At 37.9% G+C, this 22902-nt stretch overlaps 1 protein-coding gene across 3 annotated transcripts in view; it reads right to left on the minus strand.

Annotated features, from left to right (window-relative positions):
- Positions 1-955: 955 nt before the first annotated feature.
- Mmp1 (Matrix metalloproteinase 1) overlaps positions 956-22902 on the minus strand; it is a 40080-nt gene continuing 18133 nt past the window's right edge. Inside the window, exons 2-13 of one of the 3 annotated variants that reach the window (XM_067130097.1) lie at positions 12174-12278; positions 11711-11843; positions 11180-11280; positions 10155-10359; positions 9539-9687; positions 8950-9094; positions 8475-8611; positions 8054-8194; positions 7777-7920; positions 7226-7339; positions 6704-6782; positions 956-3533 (exon numbers count right to left, since the gene is read on the minus strand). In XM_067130097.1, coding sequence (XP_066986198.1) covers positions 3370-3533; positions 6704-6782; positions 7226-7339; positions 7777-7920; positions 8054-8194; positions 8475-8611; positions 8950-9094; positions 9539-9687; positions 10155-10359; positions 11180-11280; positions 11711-11843; positions 12174-12278 — 1617 coding nt within the window. In that variant the 3' untranslated portion in view covers positions 956-3369. Of the gene's footprint in view, positions 4413-6703; positions 6783-7225; positions 7340-7776; positions 7921-8053; positions 8195-8474; positions 8612-8949; positions 9095-9538; positions 9688-10154; positions 10360-11179; positions 11281-11710; positions 11844-12173; positions 12279-22902 lie in introns of all 3 variants that reach the window. The other 2 variants (XM_067130099.1, XM_067130098.1) reach the window with 2 other exon arrangements.

The following is a 22902-nucleotide window of genomic DNA, read 5'->3' on the forward strand; positions in this document are numbered from 1 at the left end:
GATGCTTTGGAAGGTTGATCATCATATGCCCAACGGAAATGTTTTGCGGGATACGCGGATGAGAAAGTATTCTTAAATGGGTCCAAGTACTGATAAAACAAAAAATCAAAGAAAGAACAGATTAAACAGTATCAGAGTTTGCATTTTACGGGGAGGGAATTGGTCTGAAGAAAATAAACCTATTTTTTGTGGGGAAGGAAAGGGCAATATTATGGAACGAGTCTTTTCTTTCTCATTTTTCTGTTTTATATTTCCAACTCCTTATTGTCTTTTCTCAATTTCTCTTGACCTGTTGCCCAAATATATTCGGTATACTTTAACTTACTTACGAAGAAGAATATTCTGCGATATAATAACACCACTATGTGTTTTCTACAAAAATTTTCTCTACAGTCTGGTCTGTGTCATATTAATATTCCCAAACAGAGCAGTCATCTCAGTTTAACAGTTGTCAGGACGTTACATCGAACACAACCAATACCTCTCATTTTTCTGCCGCTGTTTACTGTCCCGTGGCATAGAGTCTGTCCTTTTGTTTGCCTGTCCGGCATTCTATAGGCCCGTTCGACTGTGAAGGTTAGTTTTTTTTTCCAAGGCTCAATAAATTCGAAATTATACAACATACTTTTTTCCACTAATGAAGCTGATTAGGGTCAAAGTCTCGGTAATACTCAGAGGTGAAAGGCCAAGATTTTTTTTTTTTTTGAGTTGTAGAAGCTCTCTATTCGTCATTTGTAAAAACTTAGTCCTCTTGTTATAGCAGATAGGTTTGGCTTTCCTTGCGGGAAGCGTTCTTTTAATCAACATTTTTCTTCTACCTTTCAGAACGGGACAGCTAAACTTTTATCCTGTCTGTGATTTAATTGCTTTACTGGAGCGTTATGCTTTGCTAACCTTTGCTAATGGTTTCTTCGTTTGATCCAAAAGCTCAAAATGGGAAAATAACACTAGGAAATAATACAAAAAGATTTATTCATTAATAGGGTGATATAGAGAAGAAAATATTATAGAGTATTATAAGAGATAAAATGTTCCTCTCAGGCAACAAGAATGAAATGAAAATATTAATAATCATAATAATTATAATTACAAAAAAAGGAAACAAACCCTATCAATGCAATATTTGTACAGAATATTTACAACAACAAATGAACTGAGTAGATACCTTAATATTTCAGACTCAAAAGCCCAACGAATTGAGCCGGTCAGGATTTAAGAGAGATATGCCTTTCCTCTTTTTCCCTCCCTCCAACAAAATGCCCATCTCCTAAAACCAGAAAATCTTCAGCTTTTAATTGAATTTATTTGGCAATGCTGATGTTATCATTACTTTCGTGTAATCAGCGTTTCAACGTCAGTAACATTCGTGCGCGAGAATTCAGATAAACCGGACATATGAAGGAATGTACTCAGTCTCTTGAAAGTTTTGCTTGTAAATCCAGAGAAACATTTCCTAGCTTTGTAGCACAGAGTCTGCTACTAATGCCATTCGGAATATTAATCCATTCTGCGGTACTTGTGACAGTACTTGCGAATTTATAAATACATCAGCACCATTTTGAAATCACATTCACACACACATCACTCGCAGAACATTTGCCAACTCTCCCTGACGCATGAACTCGAAGAATTCCTCCAATAGCTTATTCATATGGTGACGAAAACTGAATCGTCCTAAAGTTTCTTTGACTTCATATGGGTAGCGATTAGGTCTTAACGGGCTCACTTGCGGCAGCAGGTTTTATAACTCTGCACGCGCAGGGTGTTAGGGAGACTTTCTGAATTGTTTCTACAGTCGTCATTTATTTCTCATTGATTCTATCACATCGTCGTTGCAAAACACACCTGAATATTTTTCCTGTATTAAATGGAGGTAAGCTCTCTATAAAAATAATAATAATAATGAAAAAACAAGTCATTTCCTGCAAACCGAAAGTCTTGTTTACTGAACGGAAAAAAATCTTAGTCTATTTCTTTGGTGAAATGAATTGGCCTAAAGGTTACACTGTTTACATTTTTGTAGTAATGAGGTAATCGCAATTTCCCCCATTGGCATTATCAGTAATTCACCTAAAATTGTCAAGTAAAAACTACTTCGATTACATTCAGCATGAAAAGGGGATTAGAAAATGCCAGTTCCTCAAACATGGATTCAAGTTACTGTGTCATTCGCTTACTCGGAATGATGAAGATTGCGAGGAAGATTTATGCATGGTTTTTGGGAACTGTCAAAATGCAGAAACTTTAACATTCAGAGAAAAGTTGATTCCACTGCTCTCTACTGGCGACTGGGAACCACTGGCACTTTGCAGAAATGGGACAGGCAAAAGTACAGTACAGCACTTGGAATACTTGGGAAAAGTTTGTATAGCAAACAGTTTAGATAAAGAGCATTGAAATCGCAAAGTTGTAAAAATGTTCTACACTAATATGTATACTAGCTTACAATCTCCTCTACATCTTTCATTAGTTATTGGCATTTTTCATCACAATAACAGATTCTATCCTAACTTTGTCTTCATACAGTAACACTCTAAAGATAAGACCCTTTGCACAGGCAGTCACAGACAATCAGCTGTTGACAAAAGGTTGTCTAAAGTTATCCTATCAACAGTTTGTTAATTGCTTCATGAAACAACAATCTATGAGATATTAACAGGTAATACTTTAAAGATTATTTGTAAGGCTTTCATCTGTCGAGTTAATTCCTAATGATCCATGGTCTGCTGACGTTTGGCAGTCAATTCTGCTTGAAAGTATTAGACCATTAACAACATACCACTCATCCTTGTGACACAAAATGAGATCATCCAAACATGCTCAGTAGTTTTCCATCAACACATGTGACCGAAGAAACATGCCTTCATAAGGCACGTCTTGTATTGCTGAGTTGGCTAAGGAAGTATTTACACAGTCGTGCTATTGCTAATTCTTACATTAATTTGTCACTGCACCTAATCAACAAACATTCTTAACAAATCATATAACGTTTCACCTTATTTCTTTATTCAATAAATATCTTAAACAGCAGTAGTACTGACATGTATTATCAACACTAATTTCTAAAATATGTCATTACAAGAAAAATCACAGATAACACATTACAATTCAAAAAAGATTATGAGAAGAGAATAACAATGAAAATAAGATGGCGAATAAGGAAAGTGAGTAAAAGATTTGGTAGAATAGGGGGAAAAAAGTATAAAACAGATCATTTGTACATGAATTCCTTGGAATTTCATTTTCTTCTTCTACTCTTCTCCTTCTTCTTCTTGTCTAGTTGGCCGTGGAAAAACATGAAATGGTAAGAATTCAGACATGAACTACAACTGGCATCTTGATCCTTTTTGTATCTTAACTCCTTTCTCTTTATGTTCTGAGGAGAAGCGCTGCAAGGACGCTCAAGACAAGAGTAAGGGGCTGAGCAAGGAAAGCCGGGCTAAACGACCGAACAGCCTCCTGATACCAATTACTCTTGGCTGCTCCAACTCGGATTCCCAGATCATTGTAGTCAATTTCATCCTCTGAGCCGTCTGGGGAAAGGGTAGTTGACATTGTCAACATTACTCACATGCCATGAAAAACAGCCTCACTCATTCACTCTGTCACTCAGGTTCATTCACTCGTTAAAAAAGTAGCACATCTTTATTAATCTTCGGAGATGAATGTTAGGGAAAATTGTAGTTATTCGTTAGTAAGGGCTAAACTGAAAGGCAAAAGCATCAATATATACCAGATATACAACTATGATAATATACATGATACACCCTAACCAAGAACTGGTTACTTTCATGTGTACAGTAGCCAACCGCAGATATCTTGGGTAAGAAATGTTATATGGTTTCAAAATGAACAGTTATCTAGTAGATATAGAATCAGCACTCAGATTTCTACGCAAATCTGGTGGAAGGGAGCGAAAGCAGGCGCATTTGTTAGAGCAAAATAATAAAATGAATAAGTAAGTAGTAATTGGTAAGGAATACACTATTGGTAGTGACACTGGTAAAAAAGTTGATGATGACTGGAAGGAGGAGGAATGGGAAGGAGTGTAGGCCCCTCTCACCAGGCAGGCAGGCAGGGGTTCTGGCAGGCACTGGTACCACCAACTGGACTATAGACCTTGGCAACTGCCTCTTCAGGCGCTGAGCGGTGTCGTCAGCAGGTGCTTAGTCTGAAACTGCCACATAAGACAAGGTCACCTCTAAGCAGTCTGCCAAAGGCTCTCTCTACTCTTTAGTTAACATCAAGCGCAAACCATGGTGCCTCGGGCTAGGTGAGAAAGCATGCAGGTCATTCACAGTTGTAGTCCAACTTGCGGCAAGGAAAAGTCAGAGGCTGGTGACACTTGGCCTGGTGCTGTCATCTCAGGCCAAATGGGTCCCTCATGCATTCTTAGCCAGATGAAGAACGTCCTGCAGGATGAAGTCCCAAATCACCACTACAGAGAATTCCTCTATATCTGTTTTACTTATTGCTTTATTCTGCATGCAGTGACTCGCATCAGAATCATTGAGTAAGCAACATGGTGTTTAGCTAAAGCTTTCTGTTTTCAGCATTAATGAAAACTCCTAAAGGAAAAACTGTTAATTGGCTTCATGTTGCTTTGAATTTGAAGCAAGTGTTTCATTTTTACAGGAAAATCCTAACTGTAAATGATTTCCATCTATATTTGACAAATTCTTTATCAAAAAGTGGTACACATTCATTACCATACCACTGCATCCTGAATTTACCTCGGTTTATAATTGACATTTATTACTACAAGTAGGCAGGCAATTTTTAAGTGGAAATACTCAGTTCATAAAGAAAGAAGTCTGATTTGCTGGCTACTGCATAAAATTATTTGTTTCAGTGTTTCCTGTTCATCCAACAAACTTATAAAATTTGGAAAAATGCTTAAACAATGACGGCAATTCTATGATGAAATTTGATATGATAAATCTTCATTAGAGTACACTGATTACAGTATTACAATTGTACGAAGACAAATGTTAAAGACTTATTCTTTCTTTTGTTAGCCAGGGTTTTACAGAACAGCACAAGTAGACGAAATCACAGAGAGGGATTATTGTCAAGAAAGCACAGCTGATCAGGAGCTGATAGAAAGGGTGCCAGTACTAAGTTACTAAGGAACAACTAGTTGTCTTCTCAAGCACTAGGGAATGGCTGAAATGCGCAGATATCTAAACTTTGCAGGTTACTTTGTAGTGCAAAAGAAGTGGCATTACAGCTATGGATTTGTTGACAAGCAAGGAGCAGACTAAACATTATCAAAGCATCAGGAAAAATGAAAAAGTCCAAGCAAGGTGTGGTTATTGAATTCATAATCTTACAATGCATAAAAAAAATACAGACACAGGATTAATGGGGAATTCTTGCTTTGATATTGCTCCTTTTCTGTAGAATCGATGGGTTTAATGTCTATGAATATTCATGCATGTCCAGAGCTTTTGGGATGGCAGCGTTAAATTTTTAACCAAAAGATTAAAGCTTTTGGATATCTGACAGTCCGTTCACAATATATGCCATTCAACTAGCTTTGGCCAATTGGAGACAAGACCAACTGCTTCTGAGTGCTTTCTTTCTGATGAAAAAGCGCTTATCTGCCCGTGCAAGAGGTGCAAAGGGAAAGATAAAAAGAGGAGACGTGAAAGAATTTGCAGTAGACCAAAGAACCTGAAAGTGCACAGGTTTTGGAAACGCTGGAAGCCCCTGAGTGGCTCAGACGTGAGGTTTGGTCATACGAGGTGGAGAGGCACAACCTTGTGAAACAGATCCTAATATAAAGGTTAAAAGGGGAACCTTTATTCAATCTGAGAATGACACTGGAAAGCATAAGCTACGTGAAGTAAACGTGAATCACAAAACAGCGGACCTAGAAGAGCACCTACATGAGGTAAGAAAATGGAGATGAAAATATCTGAACAATGTGTTGCTATGCCTGCTGGTCTTTTTTTTTTTTTAACGATTATTCGAAAAAAAAGCGAAAACATTGCTCAGATACTTTTGTCAAGATGCATATCAAGCATGAAAATCGGTACAGGTCTAAAAAGAAGTGTGCACAAGTCCTACAGTAGTACTCAGATTAAATATTAAGTTTCCAAAATTCCTGAGAACATTACAGAAATCTTCAAAGTCAATGTAGCTTTTGATAGGAAGTATGAAAAAACTACAACAATAATTAATCTGCGGAATGCGCTGATTACTCTTAATGGATCTTAGAAAATTCTTATGCAGTTTCTCTAATGATAAAATTTGAAAGACTAAGGTAGCATGCTACAAAAGAGTAAATAACTGGTACTTATCATTCGGTTAAGAAAGAATTCTTTTCTTATCAGTAACTTGACAATAAGGATATCATCATGCACTAGTTCTAAGAGTACCCACCAAACACAACTAGAAGCGTGCACAGAAGAGTGTGTTAGTATGCAGTGGAGACCAGAATTCACACACATATCACATATATAATAAATTAAACACAAAATGAAATTACAGAACATGTATTAAGTTCTAGAGTTTAGTTTATTGATTATTAAAAGTATATATATATAAACTGTGTATTAATAGCAAAGGCATCGGTTATTTCATTTATGTAATTATAACGGCAACAAATAAGAAATGATTGACGAATGCTTAGTAACTCCGCAGGAACAGCAAAATTTATTTAATATTCTTCCTGGGTACATAACATGTTAACACTTACCAGCATCAAGAGTGTCTTCTTGGGCATCAGAATTAGGCAATGGGACATCCCCTCTGTCTTGCTGTACTCCTGTAGCCACCTAAAATATATAAAACTAATTTTAGCAAAAAAATAATAAATATTTCAGCAAGAGAATCTGATCAAACTTCTCATGATTTTCGAAAATGTATTCTGTCAGCTTTTGCCTCTCATCTTACCCCCGTAGAAGGGTACGGCCGTCAGTGCACCTCATGCGGTACACCTTAGGCAACACCTAAGGTTCTTTGAAGTGTACCTTCGGCCCTAGCTACAACCCCTTCCGTTCCTTTTACTGTACCTCCTTTCACATTCCCTGTCTTTCATCTTACTTTCCACACTCTCCTAACAATTAATTCATAGTGCAACTGCGAGGTTTTCCTCCTGTTACGCCTTTCAAACTTTTACTGCCAGTTTCCGTTTCAGCGCTGAATGACCTCACAGGTCCCAGTGCTTGGCCTTTGTCCTAAATTCTGTATTCAATTCAATGCAATTCTTTCATCTTACCTGGGAGCCTGAAGCTGGGCATCCGAACCACCATGTTCCCACAGGTCGAGGGAAGGCAGGATCAGCGCTGTCCACGCGGAAAGCTCTGTCATTGAAGCGGTAATACTGACCATCCTGAGGAGAAAAAACACATTATCTCAAATTACTCTCCAGCTACAGAAGCGAAAAATTTTGGAGCTAAATGTTGCCAGTATTTTTTTTTTTTTTAATGATACAGTACAACTGATCTTCCTGAGGACTTTGTGGCAATTAGAACCTCTGAAGTTCAAGCGAAGATGCATTATACTATTACGTCCCTAAAGCAGTTCTCCTTGTACTTTTAATAATTTATTTACATTTTCTTCTATTTATTTGTTAATTTGTTGGTTTCTCTTTACTTCCTGATAACTGATCTCTTCTTAAAGTATTTCCTAAGATCTGGGATTTCTTTCAAATGAATAACATATCCTTTAGAAGCTTGAATTTCAAGTCAATGGCCCCTGCAGGCCTGTTACATATGATTGGAGTTCATCCCCTGAATATATATGATAATAATTATCTTCTTAACTTACCTTGAAGAAATAGGTGTACCCATTCTCATACTGAAGAGCATCGTCCAGATTGTTGGGAAGGCCTTCCCAGTTGGAGATGGGTTTAGGATAGCTTGTCTTCACAGGTGGGCGCTGGCTGGGGTCAAATCTCCAGTAATTGCCACCCTGTAAGACGTGGTTACAATTAGATCAAAGTGTTTGTGTAATCATATCTATGTTCTTTCTATCCTTTCTCCACAAGAAGGTAATTATTTGTATCTCATCTTAACTCGTTCACCTACAGTCGATTGTAACATACCTTGAAGAAGTAAATTTTGCCATTGCCAGACCATACAAAGGCAGCGTCGATGTCATCAGGGATTCCAGCAAAGCCTTTGTTGATAGACTTGGGATAACCAGAGTCCATGACCAAGTCAGTGAAGCGCCAGTAGTTGCCACCCTGCAAAATTAGGAATGGTTAGCACATGGCTGAATTTCAAAAGGTAAAGACATTGGATGTTAAAATGGGTTCCCTGATGCCTTTAAAACGTAGCATTCAGGTATTTTGCTCAAGATGTCTAAAAATAAGGACCATGCGTGCCTGAAATGATTGCAAACCCCCCAAAAAATATATTGAACGGACATCATGAAATGCATAATCTTATCTAGTAATGAAAAAATATATTGAACGGACATCATGAGATGCATAATCGTATCTAGTAATGAAGGGAATCACGTACCTTGAAGAAGTAAGTTTTTCCATTGGTCCATGTGAATGCTGCATTAATGTTAGAGGGAAGACCACCCCAGTCCCTTGAGATGGATCGGGGATAGCCCGTGGCAACACCGTTGTCTGTGAGCTTCCAGTACTGAGAACCTGAAATGATATAAATAAATGATGAGTGAAATTCCCACTTCTGTCATGCATGTTTAAGAAGAGGCTAGGGTTGGATTTTTATATTATAGTTGCTTGCAGATCTACGTTTAATTTTTTTTTTTTTATCACGAATTGTCAGGAAGCAATGGATCCCATCTGATCAGCCTCCAAAGCAAAAGCTTATCGTCAGAAGGAAGTTGAATAGTTTCACAATAGAATTTTTGACGCGGTAAGATATTAGATATCTGATTCCTAGACAGAGAACTTTAATGGCCCAGATATTAAATTCAAAGAGCAACCTAAGAGAATAAAACTGGGTATCCTCGGCTGATGCGTACCCTTGAACACGTAAGTCTTCTTGTCTGACATGGTAACAATGGCGTCGATTCTTCCGTCACTGCACAGAGTGCCATCTCCTGGAATTGAAGCAGTGGGAGCCGCAGTAGGTGGAGTTGGTCTCGTTGATTTTTCTCCGTACAAAGCCTGCAAAAGATTAGAACGATCAGACCAAGAACACTTTTTCTGTAGACTATGATTAGTGAATTTTGATTTGTAGATTTTGGACGCTCTCACTCTTTGTCTTAAGATGCGTACTTCTGTTGGACTACAAGGAAAAACTCAACCGTCATGGATTATATATATGTGTGTATATATATATATATATATATATATATATATATATATATATATATATCATTGCCTATTTTTCTTTCTTTCTTTCTTTCTTTAAACCCTCAGCTGAAAACCCTTGTAGACAGAGTCAGCACACTATAAACCCAAGAGGGCTCAAAGGAAAATCAGCCTGCTGAGTTATAGGGAGACGTAAGTATTTGAAAAAAAGATCTCACAAGCAGCTACGCACTGATTGTAATGACTTTATACATGATGATAACAGAAATTGAGAAATTACTGCCAGCTCGTGCTAACCTGAATAGCCAGTTCATCATCGTTATCCAGCTTGAAGTTCCTCTGATAACCACGGTAGAAGGGAGCCATGAGAGCAGACTGCACATCGGAGTGAGACAATCCAAGAGAGTGACCGAATTCGTGGGCTGCTACTTGGAAAAGATTGGTACCTGGAAGATTGGGAATATTTTTTCAGTATATGAAGACCACAAGCACAGTAGTGGTGTCAGTAAATATAAAAGATAATCGCATTTTTTTCACCAAGACGATGTAATTCACTCAGGTCCGTAGGCGTCTTAAGTGAGGGGAAATAATGATCCTAACAACCACATTTTATTTTCAGTAACATGATTGGACCATATTATTTACTCAGGTCCATGGGTGTCGTAAGTGATGGGACACGTCTGAAGGATAATCATATTTTTTATTCAATAATACGAGTGGACTGTGTTATTTGCTTAGGTCCACAGACGTTGTGAGTGAAGTGAAATATCCAAAGGATAACCACATTTCTTTTTCAAGAACACGAGTGGACGATATAATTTACTCGGGTCCATAGGCTTCTTCAGTGAAGGGAAACGGTGTCAGACAACCACCTAAACTTAGCCAAGGAAATGCAGGCCTGAACCTCACTTACCCTTGTAGCTACCAATGGTCCAAGTTTCAGTATCGTCGAAATGAGCGTCACCGCCGTAGATTGGGAAGTAGGCGTGGGCGAGGGTGCCCCCTGGTCCGTCGAATGGGTCTCCGTCGCCGTGCTCGGCTCTTTCGAAGCGGATTTCGATGTGCACTTTGCCGCCGGTCACGGCTTCGAATTTGAGGTTGGTGGCGTCTTCCCACACCTGTGGGAGGAGGACTCGCTGTTTATTTGGGTTCGTGGCAGGGAGCAATAAATGCTGATTGACACAGGTGTTTGCCTGGTGTCTCCGTATGACGTGGGCTTGTATAGAAAAGCACATTTATGTGTAAACTATTATTATTATTATTATTATTATTATTATTATTATTATTATTATTATTATTATTATTATTATTATTATTCAGAAGATAAACCCCAATTCATATGGAACAATTCTAAAGTGTCCATTGACTTGAAATCCAAGCTTTCAAGGACTATGGTGCTCATTAGAAGGAGGTTATTGAAGATAATAGAAAATACAGAATGGGGAGATCAGTTATTAGGAAAAAAGATCAGTTAATATATCGATGATAGATAAAACTGTAAATAAATTAGCAAAATTCAAGGTGAATTGTTTTAGAGGAGTGGATATCTTCTTGGTATCAACCCATCTATTAATGATTTACAAAGTTAGCAAGGAGCGACTTGAGTATCTTTGCAGCGTTCCTTCAGCCCCAAGCTGCAACCCCTTTCATTCCTTTTACTGTACCTCCGCTCGTATTCTGTTTCCTCCATCTTACTTTCCACCCTCTCCTAACATTTGATTCATAGTGAAACTGCGAGGTTTTCCTCCTGTTATACCTTTCAGTCGTTTTCACTGTCAATTTCCGTTTCAGCGCTGAATGACCTCACAGGTCCCAGCGCTTGGCCTTTGGCCTAAATTCTATATTCTATCTATCTATCTGTCTCATCACGTTGCAGCGACTATTGGAGACATCAGTGACTCCTCGTGAACGAAGCCAACAGAATAAGTCCATGTTTACCTTGAAAGCTGCAGCGATTTCTCTGTCCACATCTGGCTTGAGAAGAGCCTTAGGATACTTGGTGATTCTGTATGTGAGGTCACGCACTCGCCATCTGGATCCTGAGGATAAAAAAATTTAAGTTGATCTATTTTGCTTTGTGTGATCCGTTAAATATCTCACAGGCACAGGAAGCAAACAAGATTTTATTAATTTTTTCTTTTACACGAATACAGTTTGGGATTCGTGGTTAGGTCGAGATATACGGATACTTTTCATAATAGGATTAAAAGAGATTAATATTTATGTCCACACACATACACACACACATATATTATATACACATATATAAGCATATATATAAATATATATTTATTAATATATATATGTATATATATACAGTATAATTATATATAGCATATATATAAATATAAATACATATAATTATATATATATATATATATATATATATATATATATATATATATATATATCTATAAATAAATATCTATATAATACAACAGTAAGATTCCTCCTTGCGGCATAACCTACCCTGCAGGGCATAGCGCTTCTTCCGAGCTTCGGAACCGTATCCTACTTTGTCCTTGACACCACAACGGGGCGTATTCATCATCTCGATTGTCACATCATCCAATTGGCCCGTCTGGTTCAAGCCAGCGAATGCCTGTTTGATAGGAAGGAAATAGGCTGTTATTGAACATATTTCCTGCAGGTGATGTGTGTCACAGCCATGAAATGACATTGAATATATATATATATATATATATATATATATATATATATATATATATATTATATATATATATATATATATATATATATATATATATATATATATATATATAATAAATATGAATATAAATGTATACATATTTATATATACATACAGTATATATAACACATACACTTAGATAAATACTTTAGGTCACGAAATAAGGTGACTTCTCTTGTCTAACCGTCCTTAATCTATTATGTATTCAAATATTGCTCTTACCTGGAATTCCATGATGGATTTGTGCACAGAATCCGCGGAGAGCAGAGCGCCTGAATTGGGATTCGTCGTTGCAGGGTCCATGTAGCCGAATTTCGTTAAGTACATCTGAAAGAAGAGGAATGGTTGAGAGGCTTCACTGAGAGAAAAATGAATTTAAAATGATAGGTGAATAAGGAATCAGTATTTTCTATCATTCCAGTTTAGGATTCTCTAACGCCTTCTGTATTTCCAAAATCTTGTGTTCTATGTAAGACAGGGAGTCAGCTTTGTCAGTAATTAAAATAAACAGCCTACTGATAATGAATTTATTTTTCGCTTTTAAGTGCAACCCAGACCGGGCTTGTGTTGCTGTGGTTCAAGTTTTCTAACTGTAAAGTAAAATGCACATGCACTGATACGAAAAAGAAGCAAATTAACATTCAGCTAGCTGGAAAAATCACCTTGATTACTGGGAGATGATTTTATAATTAGTTTTCAATCACAATGTGCCTCTAACCATATAATGTGTCTACTGTTGTCTAGTATGGTACTAGGCTCATTTTTCAACAGTTACCAATTTCTCAAACTCTGCTCGTTCTTTTAACTGTTATTCAGAAATTATATTCCCTGGCATATTTTCACTAATTTTATGTACGTGCACACGCATATATACGTGAGTGTGTGTGTGTGTATGCGCCGCGGATGAAGAATTAAGAGTTGCAGAAAAAAAAATCGATACAACTGATATCTTTGGGGACAATGGCCAGAATGGAAGGGTTGAATGGGCAAGCACAAATAACCGATCATCCGGCGTCCTTGCTGCATGGTGGGAGAAACCAATGACAAACTGTATCCGTGTCTGTTTGCTAACATGTGGTGAAAGGAGATTGTAAATATATTCAGCTTTTTCAGCGCTGGAGAGAGAGAGAGATAAGCACTCTTGTATTAAAGCATTACTTATTTTTGTATTAGGAATAAAATTACTTTTCAAGATAAGCTTATGAAGCGCGGGAGTAATAAAGAATCGTGCATTTATTTGAGACTAAATGTGTTCGTACGCAGCGGGGCATCTAGAAATCACGAAAACGGGTTTGTGCTAATGCTTTTTAATAAAACATTCTCCAGCTATCGTTTTTTGTAGGCATCTGCATGATTCTGTGTATCATGAACAGCGAACTGAACAGAATTCCTATAACGAGAACATACAACCTTTAGCCTGACTTCTAAGAACTTGGGCAAACAACACAGACAGGCATGCACATACACACTCATACGAACAAATACACACATACATACAAACATACACATACATACACACAAAATAATCGTTGCAAGATTAAGCTCCCTGCGGAAGCCCGTGAAGAAACAGCATTCAGTGTCATCGATAAACAATAATGGGCAAAGCTATCAGGGTGACATTATGGGCCCGGAAACTGCTACGTTGGATATTCGCCTATCATTGTTCCGAGGTAAACTTCCTGTGATTGTAATGGGTTGGTTTTATCTTCCAGGTACTGAAACAAATGGCGTACGGCTATGACAGCCTTTTTTTTTTTTTCTTTCTTTTTAACAAAGAATCTACGTCAGTTTCTGTATCTGAAAAGGTTCCCGACAGGCGCAGTTTGATCATGGCAAAATGTCGTTTACTTCAGTAAACTTTATACTATTGATTCCATCCAACCATTCCTTCTCATTCGTGTGCCCTTGAAAGTTACACACGACACGCGCACAAACATACACTCATGACTTACCAAGAATTCGACAAATATTTGCTTATATTTGTTCATTCGTTACGTTACGTCCTGACACCCTCTTACCGGTCTTTTGAAAAATCGTGCTTTTCGTTTACAAAACAGATTAACGCCCTCTCACCGGTCTTTTGAAAAACCGTGCTTTTTGTTTACAAAGCACAGTAACAATTAACAGCAACCAGCACGTACGGGGTCAATTAGTACGCGGGAACTACTGTGGTAAAACGACACAAGACGTTACGGAAAACTCGTGGATCATTCACGCACTAGGTTCCAAAGAATATAGGCCTAGGCATTTTGACCATCTTTTTTCAGAAGTTCTTCTTAGCAGTGGAATGGTGAAAGTGTAGGATAACTACAGGTTATGCCTCCCTCTCACGTTTTCGATTCATGACATATTTAGACTTACTGTAGATCGTATATAATTGTTGTTGTTGATCATTATGCAAAAATTGACTGCAAAATAAAAATGTTTCCCCATCGATCTCCCTTTTCCTATGTAACTTGGTATGTTACGATCACATGAAGGGAAACAAAATTGGTGATATATATATATATATATATATATATATATATATATATATATATATGTGTGTGTGTGTGTGTGTGTGTGTGTGTGTGTGTGTGTGTGTGTGTGTGTGTGTGTGTGTGTGTGTGTGTAATTTGTACTGAATTTTCATGCATTTGTCATTTGTATTCTCATACTTTTGTCATCGCTTGTTGTCATACTCAAGGTGGTTTGTTTACACCACGAATTGGCGGGACCGTCTACTCGAGTAAGATTCCTCCCACTTATTTGCGTATTAGGCTGTACATAGGAAGTGTATGTATATTACTGTTGTGTATATTTAGGAAGTTACAACGCCGTGCTCTTATTTTGGAACCAGTCAAAAGTTTTATTAATTTTACAATAGTGCTACGAGGTTTGTTTATTGTAGTTCAACTTGTGTTTGAGCTATAAATAAAGCTTGGTTAACGGCAACCAAGCCGTTTATAGTCACCACACACTCATATATATATATATATATATATATATATATATATATATATATATATATATATATATATATATATATATATATATATATATATTCATTTCAATTTGATACAAATTTTGGTACACAAGTTCTAAACATAAGCCTAATTCTATGATGAAAACATTTTTCATTTCGTATCTTGTTGTTGTGTCCCTGGATTTTCATGTTTTTATGTATCCAAAATGCTGAAAATAACCAAATTTCGTTATCAAAAGCCCCCAGCGATCAATTACAGAAAATAGACTCGAGAAAATAAAACGTAACAACAGGTATTGTTACCTGTGAACACCAAGGTCAAGACATTGATATTCCGTGGAGAACAATCAGTCGTTCCACAGATCGCTAGTTTCGCTCTAGAGATAGATAGATAAATTCAAAAGCCAATAGCATATTTCCTTGCCACAACTGAAGAAATACATTCCACGGTTGAATGTACTTTTGCTTCCTCATTAAATAATCCCTTATACAGATTGACATTGATTTTGTGCTGTTCCTTATATAAAGTTGAATAAGATGCGAATAATATCTTAATTATGTAAAATGTTTTTTTTCTTAAATATTGTATTATGTTTTGAATTTCAGACTTAGGCCTAACAAACATGACATTTTTGAAATATGCCAAGCTCGTTTTCACGTCCCGGCATTTGAAATTAATGTATTATCTACATTGCAGTCACGTAGCCCATATCTGTAAACAATCTGTAGCAAAGGTACCTGCTGCCGTCAAGTCTCCCCAGAGCACAAGATGCCAGAAATACTGGGATTCAGAGAGGAGAGCTCCCCCATACTTGTCTAAACAGTTATTATAGTCTTACAATGTATTACACGTCTGTTCTCTACCGTTTCTATGTATTGAAGACACAAGACCATTCTAGATAATTATTTTATGTACCAGGTAGTAATAACTTGACAATGATTTTGCGACGTTATTTTGATAATGTTACAAATATCGTAGACAACTGCGCAGTTACGTAATTTCAATCAAGATTTTGAAAGAATCGTTACGTGATAGTCGCCAGAGTTCAAGTGATGATGAGTTTTTACGCCTCAAATTTTCATTTTCACCTAACATTAATTATGGTACCAGTATTGTGTTGAATTAAGGTGAATGTTAGGGGGTACCCAAGTCTGCGAGATCTAGTACTGCTTTTGGGATGCCCGACCGGATTTCCGAAGCCAAAAATACACGAAAAGGTGTTATCGACCTAAAACCTTAGTATCATGTCTTGGAAATATAAGAGAGAGCTGTAATGTAGATAGCTGTAATGTAGTTTGTACAGTGAAGCAAAGATCTAAGTCATTCACTTGCTTTATTATTGATTGTTTATTGGAAAGAATTTAATGAAGACTGTTTAGCGCTTGAAATATCTCCCAACAAGCGCACTTTCGGACATCACGAGGAAGTCACAATAATCGGCCATGAGTAGGGCCTGGTATTAGCCTAGAGTGCCTAATTGGATTCATGACCACTACCACAACTGTCAAGGCTTGACGATGAGAATGCTAACCACATGAACTGATATCATTTACTTTTATTTACATGTGGTGGATGTGTTAGACGTATTGCGAAGCCTAACACAGTATTGGCTGAACTACTTTTTCAGCGTGATTTCTTCCATTTGCGCTGTAATTCCTTCTGCTGTCATTACGACCTATAAAACTTCAAGTTATTATCTTAAATGAGGAGAAAATAAGATTTATTATTGCGAATTCACCATTTAAAATTACAACCATTGTTTTGCGTAGTCGGAGAATCAGTGATTCACGGTGGAAACCACACAAGCTCTTCTTTACTTCTGTAGCTTAAAACGCTTCAAGATGATAAACATTAACGCAGTGGAAAGAATTTTGATATACGGGCAACACTAATCATCCGTTAAGGTCAAAACATGGTTTCACCCCGTTTATAAATTATGAATTTAATTAAGTGTTGCATGTTGCAATCCTTGGCTAGGCCAACTAGCTACATAATTATAACCTTCACGTTATTAAAGACAAGATGATCTTAATTCGCAGTGACCCCAAAGGACTTCTCATCACGAAATCTCAAGAATTAGCCCTCTTTAACCATCCTCCAGCTCCTCTCTCTCTCCCTCTCCAGCGCGCTAAATACTCATGTAGTACCATCCCCCAACCACCGACGGTCTCTCAATTCACTCAGCGGTCGTTTGTGGCCTCCGAGAATAGACTTCCCTCTCCCGGTGGATTAGCGATCACAGCCACAAACAGCCTCAAGAAACGAACTTCCTTTAATCTAGTTCGTCCTCTACCGACTATGCCTACAGATCCATAATGACTCCTTTGTGAGGAGAGCAATTATGAAGCGATCGTCGTTGGATTGTCGTTCATGTTCCTGCTTCTTCCTCTTGCTGTATCCTTTTCAAGCCTGTTGGTATCAGTCTTGTCAGCCTTTTTCTTTCTTTCTTTCTTTCACATCACTCGAAGTTCGTGTTGTTAACCTTTTGGTTTCCTTTTTAGTTTTCTGTAAAAGAAAACTATTGTGCCAGCTTTGTCTGTCCATCCGCACTTTTCCTGTCCGCCCTCAGATCTTAAAAACTACTTAGGATAGGGGCTGCAAAGTGGTATATTGATCATCCACCCTCCAATCATGAAACATACCAAATTGCAGCCCTCTAACCTCAGTAGTTTTAATTTTATTTAAGGTTAAAGTTAGCCATAATCGTGCTTCTCTCAACGATCTACCGGGCCGTGGTTCAAGTTTCGTGGGGCCGCGGTTCATACAGCATTATACCTACTCCCGAAAGATAGATCCATTGTCGGTGGTCCTAATTATAGGCTACGCTGTAACGGCTGTACAGAAAACTCGATTGCGCCGAAGAAACTTCGGCGCATTTTTTTACTTGTTTATTCTCATTCGTCACCTGTGATTGATGATGGCGAATAAACGTAACCTGTTCAATTGCTTCGACTCTGTAGCTCCTTCGTTCCAGTTCTGAGACATGGATCGGAGAGTTATGTTCAGCCACGTTGATTAAATCGTGATCACCTTTATTGATGACAAGGCAGAATAAAGGGCTATCCAGGTGACAGTAGTAACTAGGGATTTGGCGATGCCATCGTTTGACCGGAAGCTGGCAGAACGGGGATTGCCAGGAGCATGCGCACTCCACCCTTGTGACCATCGGTATAAAAGTAGGAGAAATGACAAAATCGATTTTCACTAAATTCCAGGCCTGGGCCTTCACATCACTGGTGAATAAGAGAATGGGGATCATTTTTTTCCTTTCGTATGATGTCAGTGTTAGGTTGAGAAGAATAACTCTTATTAAAATTATTTGTTTTATTCGGTAAACAGGTCCCCGTCCCATAATTCTGCTTCAGTATAGATCGAAATGCTTGCCGCTCTTTGTTCAAAACATTCATGAGTAATGTGCTGAGGGTTCGCTACCAGCTAATAATATAGGATCCCGTTAAACGGGTGCATTCAAACGCTCTGTGCTGAGATTCTCTTGCTGGAAACACTGACTAAAGAACTAAATACTTTTTCTATGATTTCTTTATAAATGGAATGAGAGGGGGAAGTTGTAAAATAAAAATGAAAATGATAAAGGTAAAACTTCGATACGTTGGTAATAGAATTCTTTGGAGACGTGATTCGTAATTTCAGAATTTTTGCATGACAAGTGGAGATGACTTTATAAATATGTTTAGAACTGCCGTTTGTGTATGTGTGTTTGTGTGTGTGGTGTGACAGTATTTATTATTATTATTTTTTTGCCTAAATCCTTTTAGTGGGCGTCAGAGGAGAGGGAACAGGTAGGATGGGCGTGGGGCGTTAGCTGGCGGTATTATCATCATCGTCGTCGGCACCGGCAACACTATCGCCATGTTTATCACTTTTATCAACAAGGCTTTGCACTTCCTCAATCAACAGCATTTCCCTTCCACCTGGACTGAGGATGACTCCGTTATACAGCGAAGAATTTCCTTCCAAATTTACCAGACAAGGAGAAGGTAACAAAGGCAATAATGCAGAACAACTGCCTTTGACAATACTCTTTGTCGTCATTAGGGACAAAACGCGATGCACTCCAATTGTGTGGGGCGGTTTATCGAACATCGTTTTGATCCGCTTTGAGTAGAATTCGTTCTCCTTTATTGTTGCTCTTTCGTCAGTATGCCATTTCCATCAAGTGGCTGGCTTTAGAGAAGTACAAAACGGCGTTCTCTTACACATGTATTGTCTGACAGATAGACCTAATTCTGAACAGCGCTCGCCTCATGCACGTGCCTGGAAAACTCATTAGCAGCACATCGACCTCATTATCCAAACTGTGCTAATGATCTCTAGCTTGTACTTATTATCGCGTTCTTTGGATCTCAGAGCTTTTAATCCATATTTTTGGTTCCTCTTTCCAGCACTTCCGGTTTATAGTCTTTCGCCAGTTCTGCTGTTTTTAATCTTAATAACCCGACCACCCCAAGGCGTTCAGGTTCATCTTTTCCCCTTATACTAACTTTTTTTCATTATCACATCATTATGCAAAGATTAAAACTAATATTAAAATCCAGACTAAATCTTTCACATAATGCGTAACTCCTTATTGATAATATCTCAGGCCAAATAAGAGGCTGATTTGGCATCTAAAAGGTTATCTACTTGCACTGCAGAGATGTTGGACAAAGCAACTTTGCTCTCATACCTGAATAGAATATGCGATTTTTCTCAAATTCTATGGCCAGGTGACAGGGCATTATTGCCAAGAAAAACAACAAAATAAGAATTATCACTAACTAATGTTACTTAGAAGAGGAGGATGCAAAGTAAGAACAATTATGTAAACCAGAATAAGAAGGGTAACTGGATAGGCTCCCCTTCTAGTACTGTGAGCAGTAACCCCATTTGTTTCTTAAGTTTTAAGCCTTGTGCGATGGATTCGACAATTTAGCTAAGGTCTCTTCTATGTAAAATTTTTCATAATTGTAACTAAATTGTTAGAAAACTGTTTTGCAATTAGGAACTTGAAAAATAAAAACTCGGAATTGTAACGGTTGTATTAGCATGATAATCGCTTGGAAGAAAACTATAGAAACCGAAAGTTTCAAGGCACTGCGAATACAGGCCGAGCAAATAATGAGTGCCACGGGAGAAACGTTCCAATGTGACGTTGGGGGGGAACCCCACCTGGTGATCGATCTCAGGGTCAACTCTGGCACGTTCGGGCGGGAGAGAGACACCGAGACTGGAGATGCCCGAGTGACACATATTAATGAGAATGACGATAAAAAAAGAACTAGAATACAGAGTCCGTAATGCTTTTAGATTTGCCGGAAGGAGCGCGTCGTTTTCTGACGGTCCTTTGTTTTTAAATCTGGGGTCAGCAGCAACAAAGGTCGAGGCGGAGATACACAGTTACAACCCTTTTGTAGATAGTCATCGGTTCTTTGTTTTGTTCTGTGGAGGTTTTTTCATATGCAAAATTGAGGTCAATGTTTTGTTCTTCTTTACATGTACTGCTAGAAATGCTGGGTCTTTTTTTATTCAGACACCCGTTGTTAGAGGTACACATGCTTGCTTCCTCTGCGTTGGTTGGTTGTTAGCGGCATGCAGTAATGCTTTCGGCCTATGTGGTTCATGCTACGCGTGATTCTGTCTGGATTATATTATTACTTCGATTTTTTTTTTTCTCGAAGATCACCCTTTGCTGTTCAGCCACCGATTCTTAAATCTTTATTTTGAATTTTTATTTTCATTACTTCGATTTGGGTTCGATCAGCCCTAAGCTTTTACGAACAAACCGTCCATTTTTGTTCAGCTGCTGATTCTTAAATTTACTTTTTGATTTTAATGATTATGTATATGTACAGTATATAAAGAATCCATCAAGCAACTTTGATGATTGACATAAAACACATATAATACACATACATACACACATATCGATATATACGCATATAGATTTACATACATATAGATTTGTGTATGTGTTATGCATATGATCTATGCATAATGTACGCAGTCTAAACGACTGAATCAGCCAGTCATAAGTAAAGGCGACCTGACAACGCTTCGAGACTTACCAAGCATAAAAGAATGCTTTGAAGGCAGAATGGTCATTCCTGTTAAGTAACTATGACTAAAAGCAAATGGAATATCACGACAAAAGTTCTGATTTAGGAACCGTGACGTCAGCAGAGTCATTTCATAAGTTATAACAAGAATCATTTACAAGAACGTATCACCGACACGCAAGGTGACTCTCGGCAGTTTCATAATGGAACCTTTTTTTTTTTCTCCGCGTTTTTTTCTTTATCGTTTTTCTCTTCGTCGTGGTTTACTGGAGAGAGAAATTGTACAAAATAAAGAGGACTTCCAAGACCCTCACGTGCACCTGCATGCCTATCAAACGTCTTTGCTAATAGTCACACACATTATGAATATATATATATATATATATATATATATATATATATATATATATATATATATATATATATATACATATATACAGTATATATATATATATATATATATATATATATATATATATATATATATATATATATATATATAGTAGTTAGTTAGTTACTTCAAATGCGTACCTATTACCTGCTCAGTTCATGTTAATCATGTTATCACTCATAATTTTCGTAACCGTCAGTAAAATGTACGCTAATTCGATATTAACATTAGCATTTGATTTTGCCCTTGCGCTATTGTGATAACGCAGCCCCGTCACGCTAGAGTGAATATCCACCCTTATCGCCGATGGGACATAGCTGTACTTTCAGTTCAGGTAGAACGTGACGTCATCGTTTAACAGCCAATCCCATTCCTGGAAAATGGTCGTCGCCGGAAGTCCTATACATTCACGCACAGTGATGCAGGTGAGAGAGAGAGAGAGAGAGAGAGAGAGAGAGAGAGAGAGAGAGAGAGAGAGAAATGACTAAAGCGAGAAAGGATTGCTAATATAGGGATGCGTGTGGGCGGTGTTTTGGGGGAAAACGGCGTCAATAGGAGGTGAAAGTTTGCGATCTAGATTGAGATGTATTTGTTTGGGAGAAGAAGATCCGGGTCTTACAGTTTCCGGATCCGCATGGGGAAAAAAGAAAGACGGGGAAAAGGAGGGCGGGGGAGGGGAGGGGATGATGGCACACCCAGCTTCCAATGACGTGACTAATGGTATAGCATCGAGTCTTGGTGATACTGCTTCACATCTCCCTTGTTCCTGTGACAGTTCTCGTGCGCGGGCGAGGAAGGTTGCGTAGGTTGCATGAGTATGTCATCTTGCTTTCAAGCAGTCTGGCCTCTTCCGTCTTCAAGTCAAGTGCTGGACATTGACCTGCATTTGAACGGCCGTTAGATAATAAATCTTATGATGCCAGTACGTTAGGCTTAACCTCACCTCTGCCAGCCTACCCCTTCTAACTCTCAAGTCCATTAGTATTTCTATTGCTTAACGTAATTCATCGCCTCTCTTCCAGTAAGATGAACGCCATGCACTATTTCTAAGAATAAAAGGATTTCGGGATTCATTCTTTCTTTTGAAAACCCCAAACAAAGTAAAGAGCGCACACAATAGATATTAACATTAGATGAAAGTGACGAGACGTGAGGTAAAAGAAATGAGCGTGTATGTATTTACTGTGACTTTGGAGGACGCTTTCAGCACAGTTCTTGTAAGCGGGAATTCGAGGTTAATCTACAACCAAACGGCTCTGCTCTAAAATATAAAAACCTTGGTCACTGTAGGTGAGGTATTACATATGCTTCGCAAAATAGAGAAAATGTCTTAAGATTTTGAATAATATTACGCGGTTATAGAGTTAATTTACTTATATATATTTTTTATATGTTATCATATCCTTTCCTTTGGATATGATCATTGTGAAAAATATCTGAACTTGAGAAGTGAAGTGAAGCCAAGTGGGGAGAGAGAGAGAGAGAGAGAGAGAGAGAGAGAGAGAGAGAGAGTTAAAAACAGGTTATGCAAATGACTC

This window comes from Macrobrachium rosenbergii, chromosome 28 (genome assembly GCF_040412425.1).
Source record: "Macrobrachium rosenbergii isolate ZJJX-2024 chromosome 28, ASM4041242v1, whole genome shotgun sequence".
Classification (NCBI taxonomy): Eukaryota; Metazoa; Arthropoda; class Malacostraca; order Decapoda; family Palaemonidae; genus Macrobrachium; species Macrobrachium rosenbergii.